At 43.9% G+C, this 27,334-nt stretch overlaps 3 protein-coding genes across 7 annotated transcripts in view; 2 read left to right on the forward strand and 1 right to left on the reverse strand.

Annotated features, from left to right (window-relative positions):
• The window catches only part of LOC311504239 (microfibril-associated glycoprotein 4-like), a gene marked incomplete at its 5' end in the record, with an annotated part of 417,732 nt that overhangs the window by 254,214 nt on the left and 136,184 nt on the right, over positions 1–27,334 (reverse strand). The gene's annotated exons all lie outside the window — the stretch shown is intronic.
• Positions 452–16,323, forward strand: LOC311503923 (SUN domain-containing protein 1-like). Of its 5 annotated transcripts, none has more exons than XM_084566835.1 (21): positions 452–635; positions 1,500–1,647; positions 3,348–3,548; positions 3,674–3,858; positions 4,247–4,273; positions 5,157–5,423; positions 6,020–6,157; positions 6,916–6,996; positions 11,213–11,288; positions 11,367–11,419; positions 11,780–12,009; positions 12,215–12,481; positions 12,653–12,745; positions 12,825–12,874; positions 12,962–13,106; positions 13,224–13,511; positions 13,681–13,765; positions 14,363–14,478; positions 14,562–14,729; positions 14,995–15,087; positions 15,259–16,323. In XM_084566835.1, the coding sequence occupies exons 3-21, from the start codon at positions 3,445–3,447 to the stop codon at positions 15,373–15,375; spliced, it is 2,583 nt and encodes an 860-aa protein (XP_084422961.1). In that variant the 5' UTR covers positions 452–635; positions 1,500–1,647; positions 3,348–3,444; the 3' UTR covers positions 15,376–16,323. The 5 variants fall into 5 exon arrangements, with proteins under 5 accessions (XP_084422961.1, XP_084422964.1, XP_084422963.1 ...); XM_084566838.1 differs by having other exon boundaries at positions 11,825–12,009; XM_084566837.1 differs by lacking the exon at positions 4,247–4,273.
• On the forward strand, positions 17,821–25,231 carry LOC311504230 (phytanoyl-CoA hydroxylase-interacting protein-like; the record flags this gene model as incomplete). The annotated part of the gene is made up of 6 exons (XM_084567243.1): positions 17,821–17,857; positions 22,589–22,875; positions 22,983–23,157; positions 23,346–23,463; positions 23,540–23,720; positions 24,107–25,231. The coding sequence occupies 6 exons, from the start codon at positions 17,821–17,823 to the stop codon at positions 24,494–24,496; spliced, it is 1,188 nt and encodes a 395-aa protein (XP_084423369.1). The 3' UTR covers positions 24,497–25,231.

Raw genomic sequence — 27,334 nt, forward strand, 5'->3', positions numbered from 1 at the left:
GGTTCAAACTTATATTTAAACTTATTCATTGTAGTGAAGATAAAAACAGAAAAGAGGCAGATAACTTTCACAAATAATAAGCAGTAACGACCCGCTAACACTAAAATGCAATTTACAAATGAATTAGTCAATAATATCCATCTCGGCATGTTACTGGTATAAGTTACAAGCATTTAGTACGTTTGTCTAATCATTCTGTTACTTGTAGTAAAGTATATTTAGTACGTTTTCTTACGTTAACGGTCTGAATCGATCATAGGACGTGAAACATCACAACATAATTTAGGATCTTTGTCAGTTTTGACCGGAGTCAGTTCACCACTCCCACCACACGGGGGCGATAACCACCGCTGCCGCTATAAAAACGGGACCGCTTTAATTAAACACGAAGCGACAGGTTGATAGCTTGTCAGTCGACATTTTGAACATGTTTCTTTCCAAAAACAATATTTACGGGTGATACATGTTAGGTTTTGTCATTGCGGCTCTAACTTCTGCGTCTGTTTTAAACTGGAACACGAACTAAACAGTCGTCCGTCAACTTTAACTAATACTTACCTGGTTGTAAAAGGCCGTTGTCCCCCGTCTGACCTCCGCTGTTAACGGCCTCTGGTTCGTCGGGAGTTCCGCTGCAGGTAAGCGCTTCATTTTATTTATTTATCTACTCATTATTTTACTTTAGGACGCCCCTAGGGGAGCTAAAGCTAACGTTAGCAAAGCAGCCGTTCATTTTTCGCGGGGCTCCGCCCATTGTGGAGTCTCATTGGTCCCATGCGACGTCACTCGTCTGGGCTCCACGCTGATTGGCTGGAAGCTGACAGGTTGTAGTTAAATGGCAGCGGACACGTGGGTGATGTGTCCACAAACACAAACCAGATTTAATTTAAATTTATGGGAAAATAAAGAGAAAACTACGGATTTATTTAACTGTAAGAAAACTAAGATCATCAGAAAGCTTAAGGTTAATGAATGTCTCTTGTTAATCTATTAATTAGTGTTTTTATTTATTTTATTAGACTTCTGACTTTTTGACATTTTATTTTACACATTCTAATCTACAGAAACCTGTTTACTACTGCACTGTAATATACATATGTAATATATGTTATTTACCTTTTTTAAATTAAGAACATTCACTTTTAAATGCAATATTTTTCATTATAACGTGACATGAAACGACTTTGCATGCCGAACTTCATTGAGAAAAATGCAGATTTAAGGTTTTCTTTGGTGTCAGAAGTGATGTGTTCATATCCAAGTGACTTTAAGGTAGTTTTCTTAATTGAAAAGATCCACTTTGGAATTCGGCAGTAATAGTTTCCAATTATTTGAAAATCACACCAAACTTCTTTGTGAAAACTGTAGATTAAAGGTTTTCTTTTCTCTCAGTATCAGAAGTGATGCGCTGACATTGAAGATATTTTTTTTGAACTCAAAACCATCCACTTTTAAATTCGGCAGCAATATTTTGTCATTTCTCAGTTTTGTGTCGTCAGCAGGTGAACACTGAACACTGAGCGCTGCAGCTCTGCACAAAGTCCATAATTGGCTGAAGGAAGGTGAAGGGGCTGCTGGGTAATCCAGGGTCTTATTGAGGCTGTGGCGCCGTGGAGGAAGTGAAACGCCGGCGCTCACCTGCAGCTGGAGGTAAGTTCCTGTCTCCGTCCCACGCTGCTCCTGGTTGGTTTATTCAGTTTCCTTCATTAAAGCAGAACTCTGACACTGATTAACTTTACTGATTAACTGTCAGAGTCTGACGTGTTTTTATTTGGTCGACTGATCATCAGGACGTCAACAGATTAACTTTATTGATTAATGAACAAAATAAATGATTTCTGCTGAAAAATGGATAAAATGATGAAACCAAACATTTAAATCACTGCAGAGAATAATAAATACAGAATAAATAAAGATAAATCCACAGACGTCTGGACTTTTCACCCAAACATCTGTTTACTTTTCTTTATTACACAGATTCATTATTCTGGATGGAAAGATAAGACTTTATTCATCCCCGTGGGGAAATTAGGGCGTTACAAAAAGAGGCAGAAAAATAAACTAAACTAATTAAACGAATAAAAACTCACCATCAAATCAGAGAGAAGCTGATTCTGTGTCTGGATAAATCTGGTTAGTGATTGGTGGAGTGTTGACGACGTCATTTAAATCAGAGACGACCTCTGACGTTACGTTTATATTCTCTTCTCACTCCAGAATTATTAAATCTGTGTCAACGACTATTAATGAAACTTTAAGAAACAAATGAAGCTCAGAGAAACATGATGGGATGGATGACGTCTTCATTCAGTGATGCATTCATGTGTTCATCACGTCATATTTTAAGTTTAAAAACATATTTTAATTTTTTTGTAGCGTAACTGAAGCTGTGGACGAATAAAAGGTTTAATATTATAATTTAATATTAACTCAGGATCAATTAATGCATCAGTGATATTATTAATTAACTGATGTTTCATTGACTCAACTGATTATCAGGATGTTTAACGTTCATGTCCTGTTAATTAATAATAATTAGACGTTAGAACCAGAGATAAAGTCAGTAAAGTAAAGTTTATTATGTTTTCTAAATCACATGACGTGATCTAATGTTTCAGATTAATCTAAAACAAACCTGATGTCTAGACTCTGTTATTTTATAATATTCTTTTTATTCATTTTATTTATTTAAATCTTCTTCCTTCCAGCTCAGAGCGTCACTTTAACTTTTAATTAATTTTGTCAGAGCTAAGTCCAGAGCGAGTGGGCGGAGCCTCAGCAGAGCAGGAAGTCAGAGCAGGTTTAAGGTGAAGCTGAGCTGCTGCCACACGGCTCTGCTCTGTCTGGGGGTGTGTGTGTGTATAGTGTGTGTGTGTGTGTGTGTGTGTGAGATGTGTGTGTGGCGTCTCTGTTTCTCTGATGTGTGACGACGACGACGTGGACCTGCACAGCTGGGGCTGGACTGACCTGTGTGTATTCTCACCCTTTATATTACTGCTGCTGCTGCTGCTGCTGCTTCTTCTGTGGTGTCAGAGCCGCCTTCTTCTTCGGTGGTGTCGGAGGCGTGTGTATGTAGGTCAGGGCGGCTCAGTGTGATAAGGTCGCAGGGATTTATTGTGTAAGAGCTGAAGCTGCTGTTTGAGGACGGATCATTTATTTATCAGTGTTTTATAAGATGATCATTTAATTTAGTCTCTGGAGTTTGGTGCTGATTAAAGCCACAGGTGATATCCACCAATCAGCCATAACATTATGACCACTTAATTACAAGAACTAATAATGTGTGCTGAGTAAAGATGGAGAACAGAGCAGTGATTGATCGTCTCAGTTAGAAGTTGTTTTGTCTTCAGTTCCAGCTACTCCTCAGCTCTGTGGGACTCTGAGAAGGAGCAGCAGATCTCCTCCTCTTCTTCTTCCTCCTCCTCCTCCTCCTCCTCCATCCAGACGATGTCCAGACGCAGCCTCCGGCTCGACGACGGCCTCCTGGACCGAAGTCTGCCGACCAGCAGCGCCTCCTTCAGCGTAGGAGGAGGCAGCTGGAGGAGCAGCAGGTCGGTCAGGTTCAACTCATTTCTTCTTTGTTGGTCTTCTACCTTCTTCTTCTTCTTCTTCTTCTTCTTTTTCTTCTTCTTCTTCTTCTTCTTAATTCCCCGTTCTTCACCTCTTCCTCCTCCAGGTCGCTGATGTCTCGTCGTTCTCCGCATCACTCCGTCTCCTGCTCAGAGTCTCTCCTCCAAACTCCTCGTAAAACAGCCGGACAGTCGTTTCACAACAGCAGCGTCCACAGTGACGCCTCCCTGATCTCCTCCCTGCTGGACGAGTCCTCCATCCAGGAGACCACGGTGGTCGACACCTTCTGGGGTAAGTCTCCTCCTCTGAGACAGTCCCTTCCCCCTTCTCTAAAACACTTCCACCATAAATAAACCAGATCTTAACATGTGAGAGTCTTTCCATCTTGTTCCAACATCTGGATCATGTCTCCAAGTCAACCAGCAGCTGTTGATGGTTCTGATCCAGCGGTAGGTAGAGATCCATTAGAGACAGCAGCTGCTACAATATTCTACTGACCACATGATGGCGCTGCTGATTTACAGACGCACAAACTGAGATCAGATTTAAACTATCAGGTGTGAAGTATTTTCATCTGGTGATTGTTGTCGTTAGAGCCGACGCTGATACAGATCTGATCACATCGATTCATGAGTCTGAACAGAAGAGTTTTGGTTTTAACGCTGATCTTGCTCCTCAGGTTTGGACCACGACCTGGACCCTAAAGGTCAGTTCACACTCCTCCTCATCTGTATCTGTCTATTGCTTGAATTAAAACAAACAAGATTAAATAGTTTTAAATGTGTTTTTTTTATTACTTGTAGAAAGTGCCATAAAATCCAACTTAATACTTGTGTAAACAAACATTTATACAGTTTAATTAATGTAGTTTTAATAAATCAGTAACATTGGAACTGATGTTTAAAGTAATTCATGTTTATTCATCCTGAACTGTTTGTATCTGTGTAAATAACTCTTCCTGTCAAACATCCAGTCTGATCACACCTTGTCTCACCTGGTCTCACCTGGTCTCACCTGTCCATCTCTAAGTCCCTGTGTCTCCACCTGGTCTTAATCTAAACGTGTCTCCACATGCGTCCCCAGCCAGCACTTGAGATCTGATCTCAGTTTGTGTGTCTGTAAATCAGCAGCGCCATCATGTGGTCAGTAGAATATTGTAGCAGCTGCTGTCTCTAATGGATCTCTACCTACCGCTGGATCAGAACCATCAACAGCTGCTGGTTGACTTGGAGACATGATCCAGATGTTGGAACAAGATGGAAAGACTCTCACATGTTAAGATCTGATTTATTTTAGAGACAAAGACTCAGATTAGACCTGAACCTGGAAGCTTCATCCTCTGATGATAATGAACTAAACCTTGTTACCAGGACAGAAGTTTATCTGAGGCAGATCAGTGATTTTAACTTAATCTGGTGAAAGATTTCTACAATATTAAAGAAACTTGATGCTGACTCTTCCTCTTTGTTTCACTGAGTCTTCCTCTTCGTTTCACTGAGTCTTCCTCTTCGTCTTCCTCTTGGTTTCACTGACTCTTCCTCTTGGTTTCACTGACTCTTCGTTTCACTGACTCTTCCTCTTTGCTGCAGAAAGCACCGTCATCGAGGAGCAGAGCAGGACTGTGATTGGTTCAGACGGCCGCTGTGACAAACACCCGGTCCAGACGCTCAGCAGGGTTTACTGCAAAGACTGTGAGCTGCACAAAGACAAGAAGGAGTCCGTCACCACACACGGCTCTTCCTCCAAATACACCTCCTCCTCCTCATCGTCTCTGTTGAAGGGACCGGGATCATCGGAGCCCGGAGAACCGGAAACGTCCATTTACAGCAGAGACCGGAGCCGCAAAGGTCGGACAGGTGAGAAACGGGCGGGGCTTAATGTGGACAGAAGTCGTCTGATTGGTTTAAATGTCTCTGATTGGTTGGAGGACTATCCAGGTGATATAAATATAATGACCAGTTTAAATACTGATTTATAAATTATTCTTTACAGCTGAGGCCCATAAACAGCTGGGATGATTTTATTTGTAGAAGAAAGTCTTTTTAAATTTGCTTTTCATATCGGTTTGTTCCTCTCATTCAAAAACAAACAATCTTCTGACTGTTAACTGTAAATTAAGTCGGTTTACATCAGACTGTAAGACGTGTGTGAACTTCATTTTCCCCAGAGTGAATCCTCCAGGTATTTAAACTCCTCCTGACTCCGTATCCGTCACACCCTGACGTTCACTTCCTGTCCGGCTCAGTTTGTTTAAATCCTCTGTGAAAGTGAAACCAGTCAGCTGACGCCTCGTCCCGCTCTCTGACTCAGCTGACACTGTTTTGTATAAATTTCCATGTGTAAATCAGCTGCTGCTGCTCGGTGTGAACTCACTCTGAGGTTTGTCTGGTTCTCTGGGTTCTACCTTCAGCACCGGGCTCATCTGTGACTCGCTGCGGTTTGGTTCTTCCAGATGTTCTGCAGCTGTGGCTGGACTCCTCAGTGCTGTGGCTCAGGAGAGCTGCAGCCCGCTCTGTGTCTGCACTGATGCACACCTGGCAGGTGTGTCAGGGGTCAAAGGTCAACGTAGAGGCTGATAGAAGGCCTGGAGGTACAGAGGCTAAAGCAGCAGGTGGTGGAGATGAGCACTTTTCTGCTTCTGTCAGACACTGGGGTTAAAATCTGGTCAATGAGACGTTTATATAAAGTCTTATCTTCTCTTCCTGTCCCAGTAGAACTCGTCTTCATCCATAGTTTAGATTTATTTACATCTACATGTAATAAAAGGAAGAAACTGCGTCGTCGTCCAAGGTTCATGGAGAAGATGCAGCTAACAAACGTGTACTGACTCAACCACCTCACACAAACGTTTAGTAAAATAAAAAGACAACTAGAACCTCCTCGGTAACAACTGGAACCTCCTACTGCGTCACTAGAACTTCTTTGGAGCAGAAGCTTTGAGAAACCCAACGAGTCTAGTTGTCTTTGTTAAAGCTGCTGAGAACTGATCAAATGTCTCCTAGAAACTCTAAAAGTCACACCAGTGTCCATAAAGAGGACAACTAGAGCGTCCTCCGTGACGACTAAATGTTTTATTTATGTCACTACTACCAGACAGGTGACCTGCCGTCAGTCTGAGCTCATGGTTTCACCCTCTCTGTGTCGTTTCCCTCCCAAACAAACAAACAAACGGGCTGCGCCTTCTCACTTTGGCTGTTTCCTTGGTAAAATGCAAATCCTCCCTTCCTGTCTCTTCACAGTCGGTGCAGGTCCTCGGCTGAGAGGACGGACGTGGACATGGTGTTGGTCGTCTTCTTGTCTCTCAGCTCCTGGTGAGTTCTGACTCTGTTTTTTTTTCCTCCGTTTCAGCTCGATCCGGTCGCTGTGGCGTCATGAGTCTGAAGGAGACGACCACCAACCAGAAGGAGCTTCATCCCAACGGAGCTCTGTGTGAGTCTCTGTTTGTTTCTATGTGCTGACGTTCCTGGTGGACGGGTTGGTGGACGGGTTGGCGGACGGGTTGGCGGACGGGTTGGCGGACGGGTTGGCGGACGGGTTGGCGGACGGGTTGGCGGACGGGTTGGCGGACGGGTTGGTGGGGTGGACACGCAAGACGATTAAATACACACCAGGATGTTTAGTTTCTTTATTCTGAAATGTTAAATGGAAACATTCATTCAGGAGACATGTCCACAGATACGTGTTCAACCTGTGAAGACTGGTTTATATTTACATAAAACATGAGTCTCCAGCTCAGTGTCAACACAACGTCCACCTCATGAGTGGACGACAAACATGTCCTCTGGTCCTTAATGTCCTAGAGTTGGTCTCCTGTAGCTTCCTAAAGTCTGTCCTTGTCTTCTTTGTCTTCTCCTAGAGTTGGTCTCCTGTAGCTTCCTAAAGTCTGTCCTTGTCTTCCTTGTCTTCTCCTAGAGTTGGTCTCCTGTAGCGTCCTAAAGTCTGTCCTTGTCTTCTCCTAGAGGTGGTCTCCTGTAGCCTCCTAAAGTCTGTCCTTGTCTTCTCCTAGAGTTGGTCTCCTGTAGCTTCCTAAAGTCTGTCCTTGTCTTCCTTGTCTTCTCCTAGAGTTGGTCTCCTGTAGCTTCCTAAAGTCTGTCCTTGTCTTCCTTGTCTTCTCCTAGAGTTGGTCTCCTGTAGCTTCCTAAAGTCTGTCCTTGTCTTCCTTGTCTTCTCCTAGAGTTGGTCTCCTGTAGCTTCCTAAAGTCTGTCCTTGTCTTCCTTGTCTTCTCCTAGAGTTGGTCTCCTGTAGCTTCCTAAAGTCTGTCCTTGTCTTCCTTGTCTTCTCCTAGAGTTGGTCTCCTGTAGCTTCCTAAAGTCTGTCCTTGTCTTCCTTGTCTTCTCCTAGAGCTGGTCTCCTGTAGCTTCCTAAAGTCTGTCCTTGTCTTCCTTGTCTTCTCCTAGAGCTGGTCTCCTGTAGCTTCCTAAAGTCTGTCCTTGTCTTCCTTGTCTTCCTTGTCTTCTCCTAGAGTTGGTCTCCTGTAGCTTCCTAAAGTCTGTCCTTGTCTTCCTTGTCTTCTTTGTCTTCTCCTAGAGTTGGTCTCCTGTAGCGTCCTAAAGTCTGTCCTTGTCTTCTCCTGGAGTTGGTCTCCTGTAGCTTCCTAAAGTCTGTCCTTGTCTTCCTTGTCTTCTCCTAGAGCTGGTCTCCTGTAGCTTCCTAAAGTCTGTCCTTGTCTTCCTTGTCTTCTCCTAGAGTTGGTCTCCTGTATCTTCCTAAAGTCTGTCCTTGTCTTCTCCTGGAGTTGGTCTCCTGTAGCTTCCTAAAGTCTGTCCTTGTCTTCTCCTGGAGTTGGTCTCCTGTAGCTTCCTAAAGTCTGTCCTTGTCTTCTCCTGGAGTTGGTCTCCTGTAGCTTCCTAAAGTCTGTCCTTGTCTTCCTTGTCTTCTCCTAGAGCTGGTCTCCTGTAGCTTCCTAAAGTCTGTCCTTGTCTTCCTTGTCTTCTCCTAGAGTTGGTCTCCTGTATCTTCCTAAAGTCTGTCCTTGTCTTCCTTGTCTTCTCCTAGAGTTGGTCTCCTGTAGCTTCCTAAAGTCTGTCCTTGTCTTCCTTGTCTTCTCCTAGAGTTGGTCTCCTGTAGCTTCCTAAAGTCTGTCCTTGTCTTCCTTGTCTTCTCCTAGAGTTGGTCTCCTGTAGCTTCCTAAAGTCTGTCCTTGTCTTCCTTGTCTTCTCCTAGAGTTGGTCTCCTGTAGTTTCCTAAAGTCTGTCCTTGTCTTCTCCTAGAGCTGGTCTCCTGTAGCTTCCTAAAGTCTGTCCTTGTCTTCTCCTAGAGTTGGTCTCCTGTAGCTTCCTAAAGTCTGTCCTTGTCTTCCTTGTCTTCTCCTAGAGTTGGTCTCCTGTAGCTTCCTAAAGTCTGTCCTTGTCTTCCTTGTCTTCTCCTAGAGCTGGTCTCCTGTAGCTTCCTAAAGTCTGTCCTTGTCTTCCTTGTCTTCTCCTAGAGTTGGTCTCCTGTAGCTTCCTAAAGTCTGTCCTTGTCTTCCTTGTCTTCTCCTAGAGTTGGTCTCCTGTAGCTTCCTAAAGTCTGTCCTTGTCTTCCTTGTCTTCTCCTAGAGTTGGTCTCCTGTAGCGTCCTAAAGTCTGTCCTTGTCTTCCTTGTCTTCTCCTAGAGTTGGTCTCCTGTAGCTTCCTAAAGTCTGTCCTTGTCTTCCTTGTCTTCTCCTAGAGTTGGTCTCCTGTAGCTTCCTAAAGTCTGTCCTTGTCTTCCTTGTCTTCTCCTAGAGTTGGTCTCCTGTAGCTTCCTAAAGTCTGTCCTTGTCTTCCTTGTCTTCTCCTAGAGTGGACTGGATTCAGTCCAATAAATCTTTCAGTCAAAGTTAATGTAGTGTGGAGAGGGTAGCTGGTACCTTGTGTTCTCTACTCCAGAAATGTTCTGGTCATCCAACGCTGCCATAAACTCCCTAACCCTCTCTGGAAGATGTTTCTCCTTGACGCTGTCTCCAGGAAACTTTTCTCTTCTTTTAAACGTTCAGTGTTTGTTGTTGTTGTTTGGGTGCAGCCTTTGACTGAGTGGACTCTGTCTCCTACACCGTTGCTCTGATTGGTTGGAGGACGATCCGGTTGATTCAGAGTCACCAGCAGACGTCACATCTGGAGCTGGAGGACGTTTTATCTTTAGGTTCTTGAGTCATGTTTGACTTGTAGACGTCACAGATCAAACTGTTCAGGTTAAATAACGACCGGAGCAACTTTAGATGGATTCAGATCAGATTTTATTCCTCAGACTGAGTTGAACCTTTAGACGACACTAACTCCATAAAGCCTTAATCTGACTCGTCTCATTGTGTCCCAGTTAAAGACACTGCTGCCCTGCTGACTCCAACAGGTGACGACTGTAAAGAGAAGCAGCGCTCGGACACAGATCCTGTCTCCTCGTCCCCGTCCCCGTCCTCATGGTCCTCTGTGGCTTCCTGTTGTCTGGAGCTAATATGGAGCGCTACTGTTTTCACAGGTTAAACAACAAATCAAACAGTTTGAGCTGGAGCTTTGTCCATGAAGACCAGACCGATCTCTGTAATGATTCGTCTTTGCTTCCACAGCCTCAGGTCTCTTTCAGCTGGCTCAGAGTTCAGCGTCCGTCCTCTGGCCTCTCACCAAGAAAATGTCCTCTGCTTGTTGGAGCGCTGGACGCTCTACAGGTGCAGCGTCGCCGTCTGTTGATGCTTCCTCTGCTTTTAGTGTCGGAGCGTCTCTTAGCGTCTGGCTGCTGCTCTGGGTTTTACTGGACGTCTTCCTCGTCTGTCGCTCTGTTGTTGCTGTCGTGTCTTGGTTTAATGTTGATGTGTAGAAGGATGATGTTTAAAATGAGCAGCTACAGAGGTTTGTACCAGTTTATACAGACAGAGGTCGATGTAGAGATTTCACTTTCTAGGTTTTTAGGTTTTAAATTGTTTGTTTTCCAGATTCAGCTCTTAATCCAGACATACAGGAGCTCAGTTATGAATTCTTGAGGGGACAAAGATTCTAATCTATGTTGATGTAAAAGGTTTGATATCAGATTCTTAAAATAAAAATAGATTTAGAATCAGAATATCAGTTCATTTCTAGTTCCTCTGTACCGACACATGTCAACGTCACAGTTATGAAGAATCACATTTACTAGTTTTAATTCCCAGTCTGCAGGATTTCACTAGGAGCCCTGTGATTGGTCGTTCAGTCGACCAATCAGAAAACCAGCAAAGGCTCAATAATTTACTGGATTCAAACATTTAATACTTTGAGTGAAATCCCTTCATGTAAACTGTAACTGGAGGTTGATGGAAGGATGTAGGCAGGTGATTGAAGCTGTTTTGAATCATCTGAGGATTTAGAGACTTTAAAAACCTGCAAACGTTGTTCCACTGACGTCTTCATGGTTTTAAAAACACATAAAACTTTAGTTTAAATCCATATTTTCTTCTTCTTAACCTGCTCCAGATCACATGTAAGAGGTTAATGACTTATGATCTTAAACTGAGTTCAGGTGAATCTCAGTCGTCTTGGACATGAGACATGTTTAATTATCGTGTCCGTCCTTCATGTGCTTCTTGTTTGTAGCCGTCGTCTGACTCTGACGCGTCTTTAAACATCTTCTCTCTCAGCTCGACCTGCAGCTTCTTGTTCAGCCGAGTTCTTGGTTCTGATTATTTACCGTCAACAACCGTTGCTCTTTCTTCTTCAGCTCTGACAACAGGTGACGCGTTCAGGCGACTCTGGAGACGATGGCGTCACACGAGCGCCGGCCTCCACCTGAATCGGTACGTTCTCTTATTTTACAAACGCATTTCTGTTTTCTGACATACTCTTCAGATGTTCTTTAATCTGTTTCTCTGCAGGTTTCCTCTCAGAGTCTTTCTGGTTCTCCTCCCTCTGCTGCTTCTCCTCTTCAGTAAGTTCTCCAATATTTCTATTTCCATCTTTGATTAGTGAATACTGAGACAACACTTGTGTCCTACAAACTTTCCTCATTAAGATCGGTTATAATTACAGGATGTTTCCTGCACAGTTCTGTTTTATTTACGCAGGAACAACTCAGAGTTAAATGCCTCCTAATTATATTTCAGATTTACGTCTTAAATATAAATAACTTGCTCTTTTCTGTTCCAGTTCCCTTATAATCAGAACCAAACTGTGCTTTGTGTATTTCACAGTTACATATTTCAGGAAGTTAACTGCACGTCTCACGTTGAATAAAATAAACATCAAACCTGTTTTAATAATCTAGATAAATAAGACTCTCCTCCTTCAGGCCTCTGTTGGTTCGGTCCAGCTGCTTTATTGTCGGTTCTTCCAGCTGTCAACGTCACCGAGTGGAGGACGACCGTCTCGGACGTCTCTGGTCTGTCCTCCGTCCACAGCCTCGCGTCCTCTCAGAGCCAATCAGCAGAGGGCGCCGCGGAGGAGTCGAGGGAGGTGCAGCGGTACGAGGAGCCGCTCCACGGTCGACCTCCTCCACCTGAACCCACCGCAGGAGACAAGGTACTGGTTCTGACTGGAGAGGAACCATGAACTGAAACTGGTTTAATGAAACGGATTAAAAACTCAAGTATCAAAATAAAACCAGTTTGTTTGTTTTTAGGCTTTTATCATGTAAAACCAGCACTTTGCATAAAAAGTCAGATTTCTTTTAGATTTTAATTAGAATACTCTTTAATTCATCTGAGAGGTTCGCGTCTCTTCACAGGACGAGGACGACTCTGAGCGTCTGGTTCGTCTGGAGCAGAGTCTGACGGCGTTGTGGGAGCTTGTCGAGGCCGGAGGACGGCGGGCGGAGCTGAGACACGGGGAGGTGATGCAGCTCTACACCGACCTCCAGCAGCGTCAGCAGCTTTCATCTGTTCAAAGCGGAGACGAGGACGGGGACAGGGAGACGTGGCTGAACGGCCTCCTGGACCAGCAGCTGTCCCAGCTTAGAGGACAACTGGACGAGGAGAGACGCCACAGGGAACAGGTGAGACATTAACCTGTTAAACCCTCCAGGGTGCTGAGAAGAAAGACGCTGCTGATTGAGACTTTGGACATTTAATTTAACCTGGACATCATCACATTCCAGAAGCTTTTCAATCCTTAAACATCTCTAAACTGAACTCGTCTTCTCTTAACGTTGTGTTTGCGTCTTCAGACCCGACAGCAGGACTTGTTGCAGCAGCAGAGTCAAACATCTCGTCTGGACCAAATCGAGCTGCAGCTGCAGAAACTGTCGTCTCAAACTCAGGTGAACCACATCGTTCTCCGTCACACATGAAGCTGGTCCAGTGTTTGTGGATTAGATCTCAGTTGTTTTTATTCTACAGGACATACAGTCCAGCTCCTCTTCACCTTCAACTCTCCCAGCTGCTGTCAGGTAACCTTCATCCTCCTCTTCATCTTCAGACAGGTCGTCTTTGCTTCGCTGTAGACCTTGAACCTCTTCATATGTGTTTTATTCCAGCGTTGGTGTGGACAAGCAATCCCATGATGCCTTGCTGTCTGAGGTCGCTCGGTTGGAGGCGGCCCTGGAGGACGTCAGGCAGGACGTCCGGGGTTTGTCTCAGTGTCGGGACGGCTGCCAGCAACTCTCCAGGATCCAGCAGACGGTGAGAGAAGCTGCTCGCTGTGTTTACTGGTCGTTGTTAGATTAAAGAGTTAGAGCTTCAGGTAGATGAGAGGCTGTTGAATTTATTATAAATCAGATATTTCTGTGTCTGCCTCAGATTTCAGGAGAGGTCTCTACTCGGGTCCGGGAGGAGGTTCGAGCTCTGGTCTACGGGAACCAGCTGACGCCGGGCGGAGGAGACGCCGCCTCCCTCCCAGAGTCTCTCCTACAGTGGCTGTCCCAGCGCTACGTCAGCGGGGACGACCTGCAGGCGGCGCTGGCCTCTCTGGAGCTCAGCATCCTGCAGAACATCAGCCTGCAGCTGGAGCAGCGCCGCAGCCAGGAGACGGTCGGAGAGGCCGTCCTGCACGCCGCCGAGAACGCCGGGGACGCCGTGACCCGGGAGGTGATTTGAGTTTCTGTGACGGTTAAATCTCATTTTAATTTGGTTTTACTCTCAAACTGAACACTTTATGATGAGGTTAGGTTAAAGGTTCAATCAGACACATAAACTTCTGAGATCTTAATGTCTTCCTGGTGAACGGACACTGACGTGAATCCTCCGTCTTTTTCAGGACGTCCATGTGATGGTGTCCAACGCTCTGCGGCTGTTCTCTGAGGACCGGACCGGCATGGCGGACTACGCTCTGGAGTCTGGAGGTGGGAAACAAACGCTCCCTCTGTGTTTGACTGGTTTTATAATCCAGTTAAATCATTTAAATGCCTGCTGTTCTTCTCTAAACTTTAATCTGGCTACAAAATCCTCCTGATTCCACTACAGGAGGCAACGTACACACAACTCAACCTTTGTACATTTTATTTATCCTGGACATCATCACATTCTACCATTGTGATCATTATACAATCCAGAAGAAGATTCAGATTTCCTCCATGTTGTTCACACATGGAACTCCCCAGGGAAACCAGTCACCAAGACATGCTACATATCAATGCTAAGCTAACTGTTACTACTAGATGGCTGTATTGTGTTTATGATCTGTAGTACCACCATCAGACCACTAGATGGAGGTAAAGGACCATATATTAAATTGAAGCTCAGGGATCAGATTCTGTCAGGCAGATCACCACGTGGTGGATGTTTAAACACTCGGTGGTGTTCTGTGTCTCTTGCTGACATCAAAAGTCATGTGTCTGAAAACAAATCTTCTCCTCACAAATAATCAGAAGAGATTAAAACCAAGACCACAGAGATTCATCAACACCAGAGTCAGTGTCTGATCTGTTCTCGTCCTGCAGGGGGCAGCATCCTGAGCACCCGCTGCTCAGAAACGTACGAGACGAAGGCCGCCTTGCTCAGTCTGTTTGGGTTTCCTCTCTGGTATTTCTCTCAGTCACCTCGAGTTGTCATCCAGGTAACACACCTGTCTGACCTCATGGTTTCACCAACAGTAATTATTTTACAGTAAAAAGAACGTACACCTCTCTCTTCCTGCAGCCTGACGTCCATCCAGGTAACTGCTGGGCCTTCAGAGGCTCAACGGGTTTCCTGGTGATCCGACTCTCCATGAGGATCGTCCCCACCGCCTTCACCCTGGAGCACATCTCTAAAGCCCTCACACCCAGCGGGACGCTACGCAGCGCCCCCAGAGACTTCAGAGTCTACGTAAGAGAAGCTCTATAGAGACAAAGATCACATTCTGTCAGGAAAGTCACCATGTGGTGAATAGTTGATGAAGAATCATGTGGATCGACTCTAAACGATGTCACCTGCATTTGAATTTGATGAAGTATTGAGACAAGAAGAAATTCTGATGCTCTGTTAGCTGAGGCTAGCTGATTAGCACCAGCTATGTGACGCTTTATATCAACACGAAGAGGAGCTTGTGTTCATCGGTTGGAATAGTTTTGTTCTGAATTATTGTGTTCAGGGTCTGGACAGCGAGGGTCAGGAGAAAGGGAAACTTCTTGGCACGTACACGTACGACGAGGATGGAGACGCTCTGCAGACGTACTCCGTCACTGTGAGTCACTGCTGATGCCTCAACATTAACTTTAAATACTTTATTACCTATTAAACGGAGACCGAGTTTAAAGGTCCGTTGTGTTTGAAGTAGAGCCCCCTAGTGGTGAGACTAATATTAACAGTTTAGTTCCTCGTGACGGTTGACCAGAGGTTTGTTTTGTGTCGTCAGGAGGAGAACGATGAAGCCTTCCAGATCATCGAGGTGCAGGTCTTGTCTAACTGGGGTCATCAGGAGTACACGTGCATCTACCGCTTCAGAGTGCACGGGACGCCGAGCACCGACTGAGCGCGCTCAGATGACCTCCACCAGTTATTATTTTTATTTCTGCTGACTGTGCCTGTCGGCGTGAACCGACGTTTTCCTCCGTCACATCTGATCTGTGCTCGTTTTCCTGTGGAAAAGACGCAGACGACAGTTTTCATTGTGTTTCTGTCGATAGTTAATATTTTTATATCAGTGTTTTCATGTTTTACTCGTCTTTTCTTTTATTGACTTTGTGTTTAATTCAGCTGTGAGCAGAAAACATTTTAAAGGACTCCTCCTGTCTGTGCTGCCGATAAAATAAATCCTCTTCTATTTAAAGAGGACGTGAGATATTAGAGTATAAAACCTGTGGATCAGATTAATGTTTCCTCTTTGTGTTTTTATCATGAATCAGAAAACGGCAGAAACACAACGAAGGAAATTAATTCTAACAGAACTGTAACTGAGTAAAAGTGTGGATTTTATTTCCCACTGAAACAAGACGGTGTCCTTTAAAAAGTGTCTGTGATCAAACACTGAAAGCTGATCGTCCTTGAACGCACCACCAGAGGTTTTTTTTTTAAAATGGCGTCTGCTCACAGCGACTGAGCGGAGAGATAAACGTTTACTTCTCTGGTCTGAAGAGTCGGAACAGGAAACCTGAACCAAATAACTGCTCATGTGAAAAGTTTTGCACTGATTCACTGAAATGAATTTAAATCCAACTGCTGTAAAGTTCATGTTTATTTATTTCATGGTTAATAGATTTATTTTTTATGAAGGATTGTTTTTGTGATTCTTTGTTTTTGTATGTTTTATTCTGTTGTTTCAAGATGATCATAATAAAGATGTGACATTTGTAAAGTTGTTTAGGTGGACGTCATCACATTCTACCATTGTGCACATTGAAGAATCCAGAAGAAGATTTCCTCCATGATATTCACACATGTTTCTCCCAAGAGAAACCAGTCACCAAGGCATGCTACGTATCAATGCTAAGCTAACCTTTAGTCCAAGATGGCGTTTGTTTATCTGTAAATATATTATCAGAGAAGTTAGCTTTACTTTTTATTTACTTTGTCAGTTAGTTGAGAAAATAATCAGCTGGTGATCGTTGAGTTTCAGACTCATGTTAATCTTCCAAACTAACCTGGAAGTCAGACCAGTAAAGTTTATCTGCTCCAGCAAAGATCAGCTGGACCAATCAGATCATGGGGGTGGAGCTTAATGTGGTGATGGACTGATGATTTTGACCCTGTTAATTCTGCAGAACTTTAGTCGATCTAATTTAAAGTTCTAGAAACATTCATCATGATCGGAGACATTATCTCCAGAGACTAGAACATGTTGATTTAACATGTTGGTCTCTGGAGACTGACTGACTGACTGACAGGTGGAGCCTCTAGTGGACGGTGGAGGAGCTGCAGGTTGGACAGAGTGACGTCTTCCTCTGTGGATTAAAACATGATGGCGGCCGATGGAGGAGGATTACACTGAACAGTGAATTAAATGAGCTCTTACATAAGGAGATTACCACCGGCTCAAACACACATCACTAATCCTGCACTTGTGAGGACGGTCCTTCATGTGGGACACCGTCTCTAGAGGAAGACGCTGTTCATTTTAGGAATAAAAACACTCAGATGTCACCTTCATCAGCTGATCAACACTCAGCTGTTCTACCACCAACGGGTCTGAACATATGATGGCGTCTCCTCCAGGTCAGGATGAGACATCTGGACGTCCCCTCCAGGTCAGGATGAGACATCTGGACGTCCCCTCCAGGTCAGGATGAGACGTCTGGACGTTTCCTCCAGGTCAGGATGAGACATCTGGACGTCTCCTCCAGGTCTTCAGGTCTGATGACCGGTGGTCGTTAGTCGTTCATCAGACGTCTCAAACGTTTCATCTTTTAGTTTCTTTACCTGAGGCCGCGCTGTAAAATAACCTTTCACTATGATCCCTCTACATCACCTGTCCTCCAACCAATCAGAGTATGGTTACTCTTCTGTCCTTCACCACATTAAGCCCCGCCCAGACGTGCTCTGATTGGTCCAGGCAGATCGTTGCAGGAGCAGAATCAGTTCCCATCAGAGAGACTCCAGATAAACTTGACTCCAGAACTCATTAGTGTTGTGTGAGTTGATGTTTCAGGGTCTAGATTCTAATAATAACTGTTCTGACTCTGGTTCTGACTCTGGTTCTGACTCTGGTTCTGGTTCTGGTTCTGACTCTGGTTCTACATCAACTAGAATGACTTCACTAGTGTACCTAATGAAGTGGCCAGTGTAGGGCACATGTCTGTGATAATAACCAGTTTAGCTGCTTTAACATTTAATCCTCTGAATGACTTCCTGTCCCTCGATCGTCCCATGACGTCAGACAGAGAGAGGGAGGGAGGGAGTGTGGTAGAGCGAGCATCAGTCAGACTGGAGCAGATCAGCTGTTTGTGACTGTGTTTGTGTTTCTCCTCGGTTGGATCTGAACATGACGGAGGATCGGAGCCGCCTGGGAGAACGCCAAGGTCAGTGAGGCTCGCTGGGTTTTCCTCCTGTTGTGAGGACGCGCTGGAGGTTTGTTTTTAATAGTTTGAGTCTGAGACGATGAAGAGCTGCAGGTTTTATAAAACTGAACACAAGAATTATAAAGAAAAGCCTCCTTATTGTCAAAGTGATGTCAGGTTTCTACAAAGTCATGTTGGTTAATTAAAAATATATAGAATAAGTGGTTATGTTTAATATTTAGTAGATTCTCCTTTAGCTGAAGACACGTCTGGATTATTTTACTTCATTCTTCTTTTTAAAACTGCTCACACTCTGTCAGGTGTTTGAGGTTCAGGTGTAAACAAACCTTTTTAAGCCCAGATACAAATTCTCTGGTGGCCTGAGGTCTGGACTGTTTATGTATATTATTGGTGGTTTTCCATTTATTTAAATTGTTGACGTCTTTCTACAGTGGTAGCAGGTGAAGCTGGACTCTGACTCGGCTTCTCCTGAACCTCCACCTTGTCGTCTTTTTATTTTGTCGTTAGAGACTGAATCAGGTTGTCGTCTTTATGTTGCTGCTTTCATTTGAACCTCCGCCTTTAGACGTGATGCTGCCACCACCGTGCCTCCTAGTGAGGATGTTGTGTTTTAGTTTGTCGTCTGGTCTGACGGTGAAAAACTAAACAACCTTCCTCCAGTGGATCTGAGTCTTTGGCTGAACTCTAGTCCGGATTTAATTTGTCTCTCATGAAGCTTTAACTGGTGAAGAATTTATTTATTTAATTTATTCTTGACCTTCCAGACACTGGTGTCTTTTTTCTACTTCCTCTAATTGTGGAACTGATTCTGCTCCAGCAAAGATCTGTCGGACCAGTGGGATCACTTAGAAACATCAGGCTAAGGAATCCACAAAACACAGGTTCACCACCAAGAAGTTTTCATGCTGCAACACCAGGGGTTAAACTTTGAAGCTCAGTGTGGCGTCTCCGTCCGTCTCCATCTTTGTCCTACATCTATGTCCATGCAGCAGTATTTTGTTTCTCAGTAGTGACCTCCACGGGCTGAAAGGCTTTAAAGACTGAAGCTGTGGTTCCTGTCTGGGTTCCAGGTGAAACAGAGCGAGGAAGAAAACCAGTCGGTCGGCTGGTTCTGTTGTTCACATGGATCCTTCCTCCACTTTACTGAAGACTGACTCTGAGGTTTAGAAACTGTTTCTGAAGCAAACGAGTGGAGAGAGAAGACGATTCAAACTAAACTCTTATGAAGGAAGTCTTTACCATCCTGTCGTATCCAGACGTCCACCTGCATCACCATCTCCTCCAACCAATCAGAGACTCCTGTTACTCTTCTGTCCATCACCACGTTATTATTATTATTTCTTCTTATACTGATAAAGCTCCATGAGTTAAGGAGAGAGATAAACCTTTATTTCACGATCCGACTGTAATAAGAGAAGAAGAATCAGGTGACTTTATGTAAACACTGCTTTCATTTGAATGTGGATGTAAATGTGAGAAACAGAGCAGGAGCAGGACGAGACAAACCGTCTGTCTGTCCTTAAAGTCAGATCTGTCTGCAGTGAGTTTATAAAAGAAACCAGACACACGTTGTTTTTGAAGGAAATGATGATGATCACAGACGGAAGAAGGAGTGGAGAGATAAAGACGAAGCTGAGGCTAAAATATGAAGCATATGAATCATAAAGGTTTATGATTGGAGTCTTTGTTTGAGGATCAATTGTCCCAGTTTTCCAGTAACTGATTGATGGATGAGTATCTGAGGATGGAGGAGGACAGGTGACACGTTACTAATCAGTTTGTTTCCTGGGTTGAAGGGAACTCTTTCTCTCTGTGGGTTAAAGTTTGGCAGCAGCAGATTCAGTCTGGTGGATGTCCAGATCACTGTGGCTAATTACCTTCACACCAGGAATGAATGGACGCTTCACCTCCTCCATTCACTGACAGGATGGAGGAGGAGGAGGAGGAGGAGGAAGGCCTAAAGAAAACAGTTCCCACTTCTTTTCCTCGGCATCTGATTAAGAAGAATCTGTGTCTTCATGTTCCTGCTGAGTTCAGATAGTGAGTCTGGTTCAAAACCAACCAAGAGTTTAGAGAAATACCACAAAGGTTCTAGTAACAATAGAACCAGGCCCACTCTCCATCTGGACATGTGGAGAACCAAAGAACCCAAAGTGTTCCACGTTGGGTTTTTACCTCTTGAAAGTGAATCTGGCTACAAAATCCTCCTGATTCCACTACAGGAGGCAACGTACACACAATTCAACCTTTGGACATTTTATTTATCCTGGACATCATCACATTCTACCATTGTGATCATTATACAATCCAGAAGAAGATTCAGATTTCCTCCATGTTGTTCACACATGTACCATGTATGAAACAGAGGAACAGAGCTCCGATTCTATCAGTCCAGTCACCATGTGGTTCATAGTTGATGTAGAATCATGTGGATAGACTCTAAAGGACAGAAGATAATAAAACTAGATCAGTTATATTTGTTGTCAGTTGGTTTTGGATTTGATTTGGTTTTTTCTCTGTTAGCTGAGGCTAGCTGGTTAGCTGAGGCTAGCTGGTTAGCTGAGGCTAGCTGGTTAGCTCCAGCTATGTGATGCTTGATATCAATAGAACGAGTAGCTTCTCTAGTTTCTAATGACACCCAGCATGGCAGAGTGGAGCAGAGAGGATTGTGGGTAATGTTGTTTCATTTTGACTGTCCCTTATATTTACAGAGCTCTTATTTTTGTTTTACTAAAATATTCAAATGAATAATAAACACATTTTGAATATCATGTAGACAGTTATTCTATAAACACGATCAAACAAACAGGTTTTGAACGCTCCCTGGTCTGAGACCTGTTTACTGACAGTTACATAACATTCTGTGTTGGGTGGACGTGGTTAAAGCTCAGACGTTTATTCATAGATCACTTTTATTTAGTCAGCTGCTAATTTTAACCTCAGGATGTTTGGTAAATGTGGCCCCAGGTCATCAGCCCTATTCCTCCATGTGGCCCCTAGTCTTGTGGCCCCTGGCATTCAAAGCCTGGACACCCCTGAAAGAGTTTCTGTTTGTTCAGGAGAAGTGTCGGTGCAGTGTGAACGGTCCTGGCCTCCTCAACGGGCTCTCAGTGTCCCTGCTGACTGAGGCCTTTGTCCTCTGGGCCTGAAAAGATGGAAACAAGTAGGAGGGAGGGACGGAGACAGCTTCACTGCTGTCTTCTCATGAAACCTCGTCAATTATTCATCACTGCATTCAATAGAAAGTTTGTTTTTTATCAGAAGTTTAGATTTAGTTGCTTTTTAGACTCTTGTCAGAATGTGATGTTAATGCACATCTGGATTTCATTAAGAGGCAAGTTTAGACCATATGCACACAGCTGGATCGTCCTCAATCAAATATGTGACGTATGCACAAGACTCCTGATCAGAAGCTGTGATGTTGTGTATTTGGTCTGTCTTCCAGGGTTAGATCTGAAACAGGTGTGTCCCTGTGTGTCTCCACCTGGTCTTAATGTAAATGTGTCTCCACATGCGTCCCCAGCCAGCACTTGAGATCTGATCTCAGTTTGTGTGTCTGTAAATCAGCAGCGCCATCATGTGGTCAGTAGAATATTGTAGCAGCTTCTGTCTCTAATGGATCTCTACCTACCGCTGGATCAGAACCATCAACAGCTGCTTGTTGACTTGGAGACATGATCCAGATGTTGGAACAAGATGGAAAGACTCTCACATGTTAAGATCTGATTTATTTTAGAGACAAAGACTCAGATTAGACCTGAACCCTGGAAGCTAATTCTAGTTTAGATTAGTTTCTTGTTTAGTTTGGTTCTCAGCTCGAAGGACAGAATCTTTTAAAAGGTGTCAAAACGGTACAAGGTTTGAACCTGAATGCTCGACTCAGAGAGAAGACGTTCAGTCTTTATTTCTGAGAGAAAAAACTAAATCTCTCTCTTCATGAGGCAAAAACATAATCCAAGATAAAACAACAAAATATTAAATAAACAAGGAAACCTGTGACCTGGTCAGAACAAGACTGAGACAGAGCTGGTTCCACTGGACAGGACGACCTGTCAGAGGACTAATGGAGACACAGGTAATATATACATGCTGGGTAATGACACACAGGTGAAAACAATCAGGGAGGGAACAAACAGGAAGGACAAGCTGACTATAACACTAAAGGAAACGGTTAACAAAATAAAAGCAGAAATAAAACACCAGCTTTACTTCCTCAGTATGACAGGAGGCTCTCATTGATCAGACCTCAGGCGCTGTCTGGGGACATGAGACGTAAAGAAACACTTCTGATTAAATAAACTGATAATCAATAAATAAATGAGGACTGTGTCTAGATGTGTCGTGACTCTGAATATGATTCACTTCGTGGGTTAATCCCTTTCGGACATAATCCTCTTACATCATGGGACCGTCCCATCCCTGACAGTGGACGGACCGATGCACGGCTCTCCTTAATCTTTGATCTGCAGCTCAACAAGCGACGGACGTTAAGCTTCAATAAATATACTGAACGTTAACGTGTCGGGTTAAAGGAGGCGGAGAGGCGTCCTGGTTCTGCTGTGATTAAAACGTTGTGATTGATTCAGTGGAACCAGTGACATCAGACGTTCTACTTTGATTTAATGTCTTATCTGTGGTTTTGTTTCATGATTATCATGTTGGTGGAACCGTTAGAAGATCAGATTTAATCATTTTAAACAACTTTACTTTGATGAATTGTTCCCAACACAGACTATAAACCTTGTTCAGAGCGTCTCATGTGTCTGGGTGAGTGGGTTCACTCAGTGTCCGTGGGTTTAAATCACACCGACTGTGTTTCAGGCACAGAGTCGGCAGACAGCGGCATCGGGGACGTGGACGACCTCCCGGTTCCTCATCAGATCCGGATCAGTAACATCACGTGTGATTCGTTTAAGATCAGCTGGGAGATGGACGGCCGAGGTCGAGACAGGATCACGCACTACTTCATCGACCTCAACAAGAAGGAGAACAAGAGCTGCAACAAGTTCAAGCACAAGGTCAATTCAGTGAGACGTTCCTGGCAGCGCTGGATGTTTGTCTGTGACGCTTGTTGACGACTTCTCTGTGAGACTCTGACTAACTTGGTCTTGTCTGCGTTCGCCAGGACGTCCCAACCAAGCTGGTGGCGAAGGCCGTTCCTCTGCCGATGACGGTCAGAGGTCACTGGTTCCTGAGTCCTCGTACTGAGTACACCCTGTCGGTCCAGACGGCGACAAAACAGCCAGACGGACACTACGCCGTCTCCCAGTGGAGCGAGATCATCGAGTTCTGCACCGCAGGTGGGAAACACGACTTAAACAAAGTGTAGCGCTATGCTATCAGGATGCCACGATGCTATCATGATGCTACGATGCTATCATGATGCTACGATGCTATCATGATGCTAAAAACCTTCCTCATAAACTTGAATTAAAGTGATATACTTTATACTCACTGATTAGTCGAGGGTATAAACATGTCTCTGCAGATTACTCCACCATCCACCTGAACCAGCTGCTGCACAAAGCCGAGGCCATCGCTGGCCGGATGCTGCCGTTCACCGTCTTCTACAGAAACCAGGAGAAGGAATACTTCCAACAAGACAGGTGTGTCCCACTGCTCAAACACTAGAAGCTGATGTCCACCCTCTGTGTTATTTTAACCCCTCTGCGCTGTGGACAGTCCCTCGTATCGTTCCAGAGACGCTCAGTGCCGCCGCATGTTGCCGTCGGTGAAAGACAACAGCGGCAGCCATGGCTCGCCCATCAGCGGTAAACTGGAGGGAATCTTCTTCAGCTGCAACACGGAGTTCAACACAGGAAAACCACCCCAGGACTCTCCCTACGGGCCGTATCGCTTTCAGGTACCTGAACACACCACATTTACATTGACACCTCGGCTTTCTGCAGCAACTGGATCAAATGGAACTCTAAAAGAAACTCTAAAAAAGTTCACCAGCAAACAGTAGAAAGGCTCAGACAGAGTCCAGGGTGAGGACGTAGCAGAAATAATCAGTTACACACATAAATAATATTCTTAACTTTTTAACATTTAGCAAAGATTTCCCTGAAAAAATATTGAAAGTCCATGAAGGCGGCCATTTTGGTAATGGCTGCCAAGAGCTAGAGACTGCAGAGTCTGGATAAATCCACCAGGGGGCAGATGACAAGGATTTTTTCATTTTTTCCCATATTTGTGATGTGGAGCAGCTGATGCAGAGGTACCGGACCGTTTGTTGTTTGTTTACAGATCCAGGCCAACCTCCTCTTCAACCAGAACACCAACCTCTACTTTGGGGATTTCTACTGCATGTACACGTCGTACCACTACGTCATCCTGGTCCTGGCTCCTGACGGGTCCAAAGGAGACGCCTTCTGTAAAGGGAGGCTGCCGGCACTGGACAGGTCCAACAACTGCTTCCTGACCTGCACAGAGGAGGAGGAGGAGGAGGGCGGAGGTGGTTCGCTGTGTTTCCGTCACGCTCAGGACGTCATCCTGGAGGTGATCTACACGGAGCCGGTGGATCTGACTCTGGGGACGATAGCACAGATCAGTGGACACCAGCTCATGAGCCTGTCCACTCTGAACGCCAAGAAAGACCCCAGCTGCAAGATCTGCAACATCAGCGTTGGACGTTAGCTTTAGTCTCTAGTCTGTAGTCGTAGCCGACATCGTAGCTAACAGCTGCTAACTGGATTCACCTCCTGCTCTTTGAGGAGTGACCGACAGGAGGTTGAGAGGAGGCCAAGGTGGACGGACGGGTCCAGAGAAACACTGGACATGGACACGGGACGCCTCCATTCCTTTTGTGTTTTAAACTGACTGTTTTGTTTGTATTAACTTTAACCGCCTCTCTTTATTTTTGTAACCATGACGACGAATGTCTCGTAAACAAAGTATTTATTTTAACCCTGATGTTTTTTTTGTTTTTTTTATGCTTTAGCTTTTTATTAAAGCTCATCATGAAAAGGGTCATGGTCCTGGACATGGAGGGATTACTGAACAGGGACATTAGATCAGTGTGTCTCAGACTGTGGCCTTCAGCAGAGTGAAGAAACCTACTGCAAATAACATAAACACAACCTTTAAATAGAGAGTGAAGTTAAATAAACCAATCAGACAGTGCTGCTTGAAAGACTTTTCTATATTTCTTCATAAAATGATTCAAAACATCAACAGATTTTCACACTAAAAGTCCTGAAAGTTGACAAAGAGAAGCCAGTCAAACAAATGAAGATGAGCCAATATTACATATCATGTCCTCCTTGTGTCCAGTATCTGCTGTGACCTCCTTGTGACTAAATGTTTCTGGTAACTGCTGATCAGTGGTCTACAGCAGCTTGGAGGAATTTTAGCCCATTCCTCAGAACAGAACCACTTCAGTTCTGAGATGTTGGTGGGTTTCCTCACATCAACTGCTTGCTTCAGGTCCTTCCACAACATTTCTATTGGATTAAGGTCAGGACTTTGACTTGGCCGTTCCTAAACATTCATCTTGTTCTTCTTTAACCGTTCTTTTGTAGAACCACTTGTGTTCTTGGGCTCGTTGTCTTGCTGCATGACCCAGTTTCTCTTCACATTCAGCTCATGGAAACAATCTGAACAGATGGACTCTAACCTGACCTCAAAATTAACTTGTAATCCTGGAGGTACAACTCATAAATATGTAATATTGGCTCACTCTTCTGAATAAACAGATACACAAGTCTAATATTTCTGTTTCATGTGTTCGATTGGGTTCTATTTGTCTACTTTCAAGACGTTTTAAGTAATTTTTATTAAGAAATATTGAAAACTTTGAAGGATGCAGCTGTAAGTTGGACATTGGGTTTTCATTGGAGTTTCAAGTCAGTTACTGTACCACCTCTTTTGAGATTCAACAAAAAGAACGGTGAAGAACAAGACAAACTGTACAAAGTATAAATAAAATCTACATAAAATATTTACTTAGACCTTTTTCCTAACAAAACTGTCATTCGTACTTCATTGGCTGAACTTATCACCTCAATGCTTATATTACTGATTGGGTCTGAGCCTCTACTGGCTGGAAAGTTAATCAACCCACATCCAGATCCAGACTAAGAATCTATTGCATGTTTGTAAATGTCTTTCATTTCCCTCATGTGAAAATGTCAAATGTATAATTGTAGCTTCATCATATAATCTGTGTCGAGACTGAGAAAATACTTCTTCCGTTGATCTGAGTTTCTCCTCCTTCTTTATCTTCTGACCAGCTCACAGCTGACAGGTCACACTTCAACAACTGACTGTTTAAAAACTAATCAGATAAAAGAGTCTGAGATCTTTCCTGTAACACAACATTAAACACAACCCTTTAAAATCATGCTTTCCTCATTTTCAGACCTAGAAAGTCCAAGAAGGAGGCCATTTTGGAAATGGCTGCCAAAAGCTTCTGAGTGCAGAGCATGTATAAATCCACCAGGGGGTAGACAAGGATCAAACTGTTCAGGTTTTTCCTCCCGTCCAGAAGGAGGCGCTAACACACCTGAAGCTCCACTTCCTCTTAAAATGTGAAACAGCAGACACAGTCCAGCGGCTGATTCTTCAAAAGTTTCTTTTATTTTGGGGAAGATTTCAGATCATCATGACAATTTACCAAAGCAGTTTCCTCTCTTGATGTGAAAACGCTCCAGAATACCCACAATTCCCTCTGCTCGTCGCATATTAGCTCTGATTCAGTTTCATGTGTTTCTGCTTTAAACGTCAATTAACGGCGGCAAAGAGAAGTCAAACATCCCTCCGTACAAACAAACAGCGCCTGGATGTTCCTTCTGTTCCTGGTATAAAAATAAGATCTAAGTGCTTCACACACTTTAATACTGTCTCTGTTTTGGCATGTTCACAGCTCGATGTCGGCATGTGTCCTACACTGTAAAAACATTCAGACAAAAACATAAGAAGCTAAAGCTCGCCACTAGGGGGAGGGGCCTCAGCGCTCAGGATTTACAGTTATGGCATTTTTAAGATTATTTTTCAGATCTAAACTTTAAAAACATTTTTTTTCTTGCAGTCTTCAGACTTCAATCAGATTTTAATTTTAACCTATCCTTAAATTATATTATCGTTGCCATGACGAAGCATGTGAAAGCTTTAGTTACCTTTAACCCAGTGTGTTTGTCTGTGTTAACAATAGTTTATTAACCGAGATCTTTTAGTAACTGTACAAAGAGGAATATAAAGCACACTGGTCGAAAAGTGGAAACTACAGCACACATAATGTGAACATGAAAATACTGAAACCTAGAAAAGAAAAAGTGAAAAAGCTGGAAATTCAAAAACATTCTTATCGTTAAAATTCATCTAATATTTGATTAAAAGGATGGAAACTGGATCTGTTTGAACAACGTCATCTCGTCGTCTCCTCTTCTTCTGCAGTGGTTTAACGGCACAATTTACCTTTTCTCTGTTAAAATTTCTCATTAATTTTGAATAGAAAACCAAGTGAAGACTTTCTGC

This window comes from Chelon labrosus, assembly GCF_963514085.1.
Source record: "Chelon labrosus genome assembly, chromosome: 19".
NCBI lineage: Eukaryota > Metazoa > Chordata > Actinopteri > Mugiliformes > Mugilidae > Chelon > Chelon labrosus.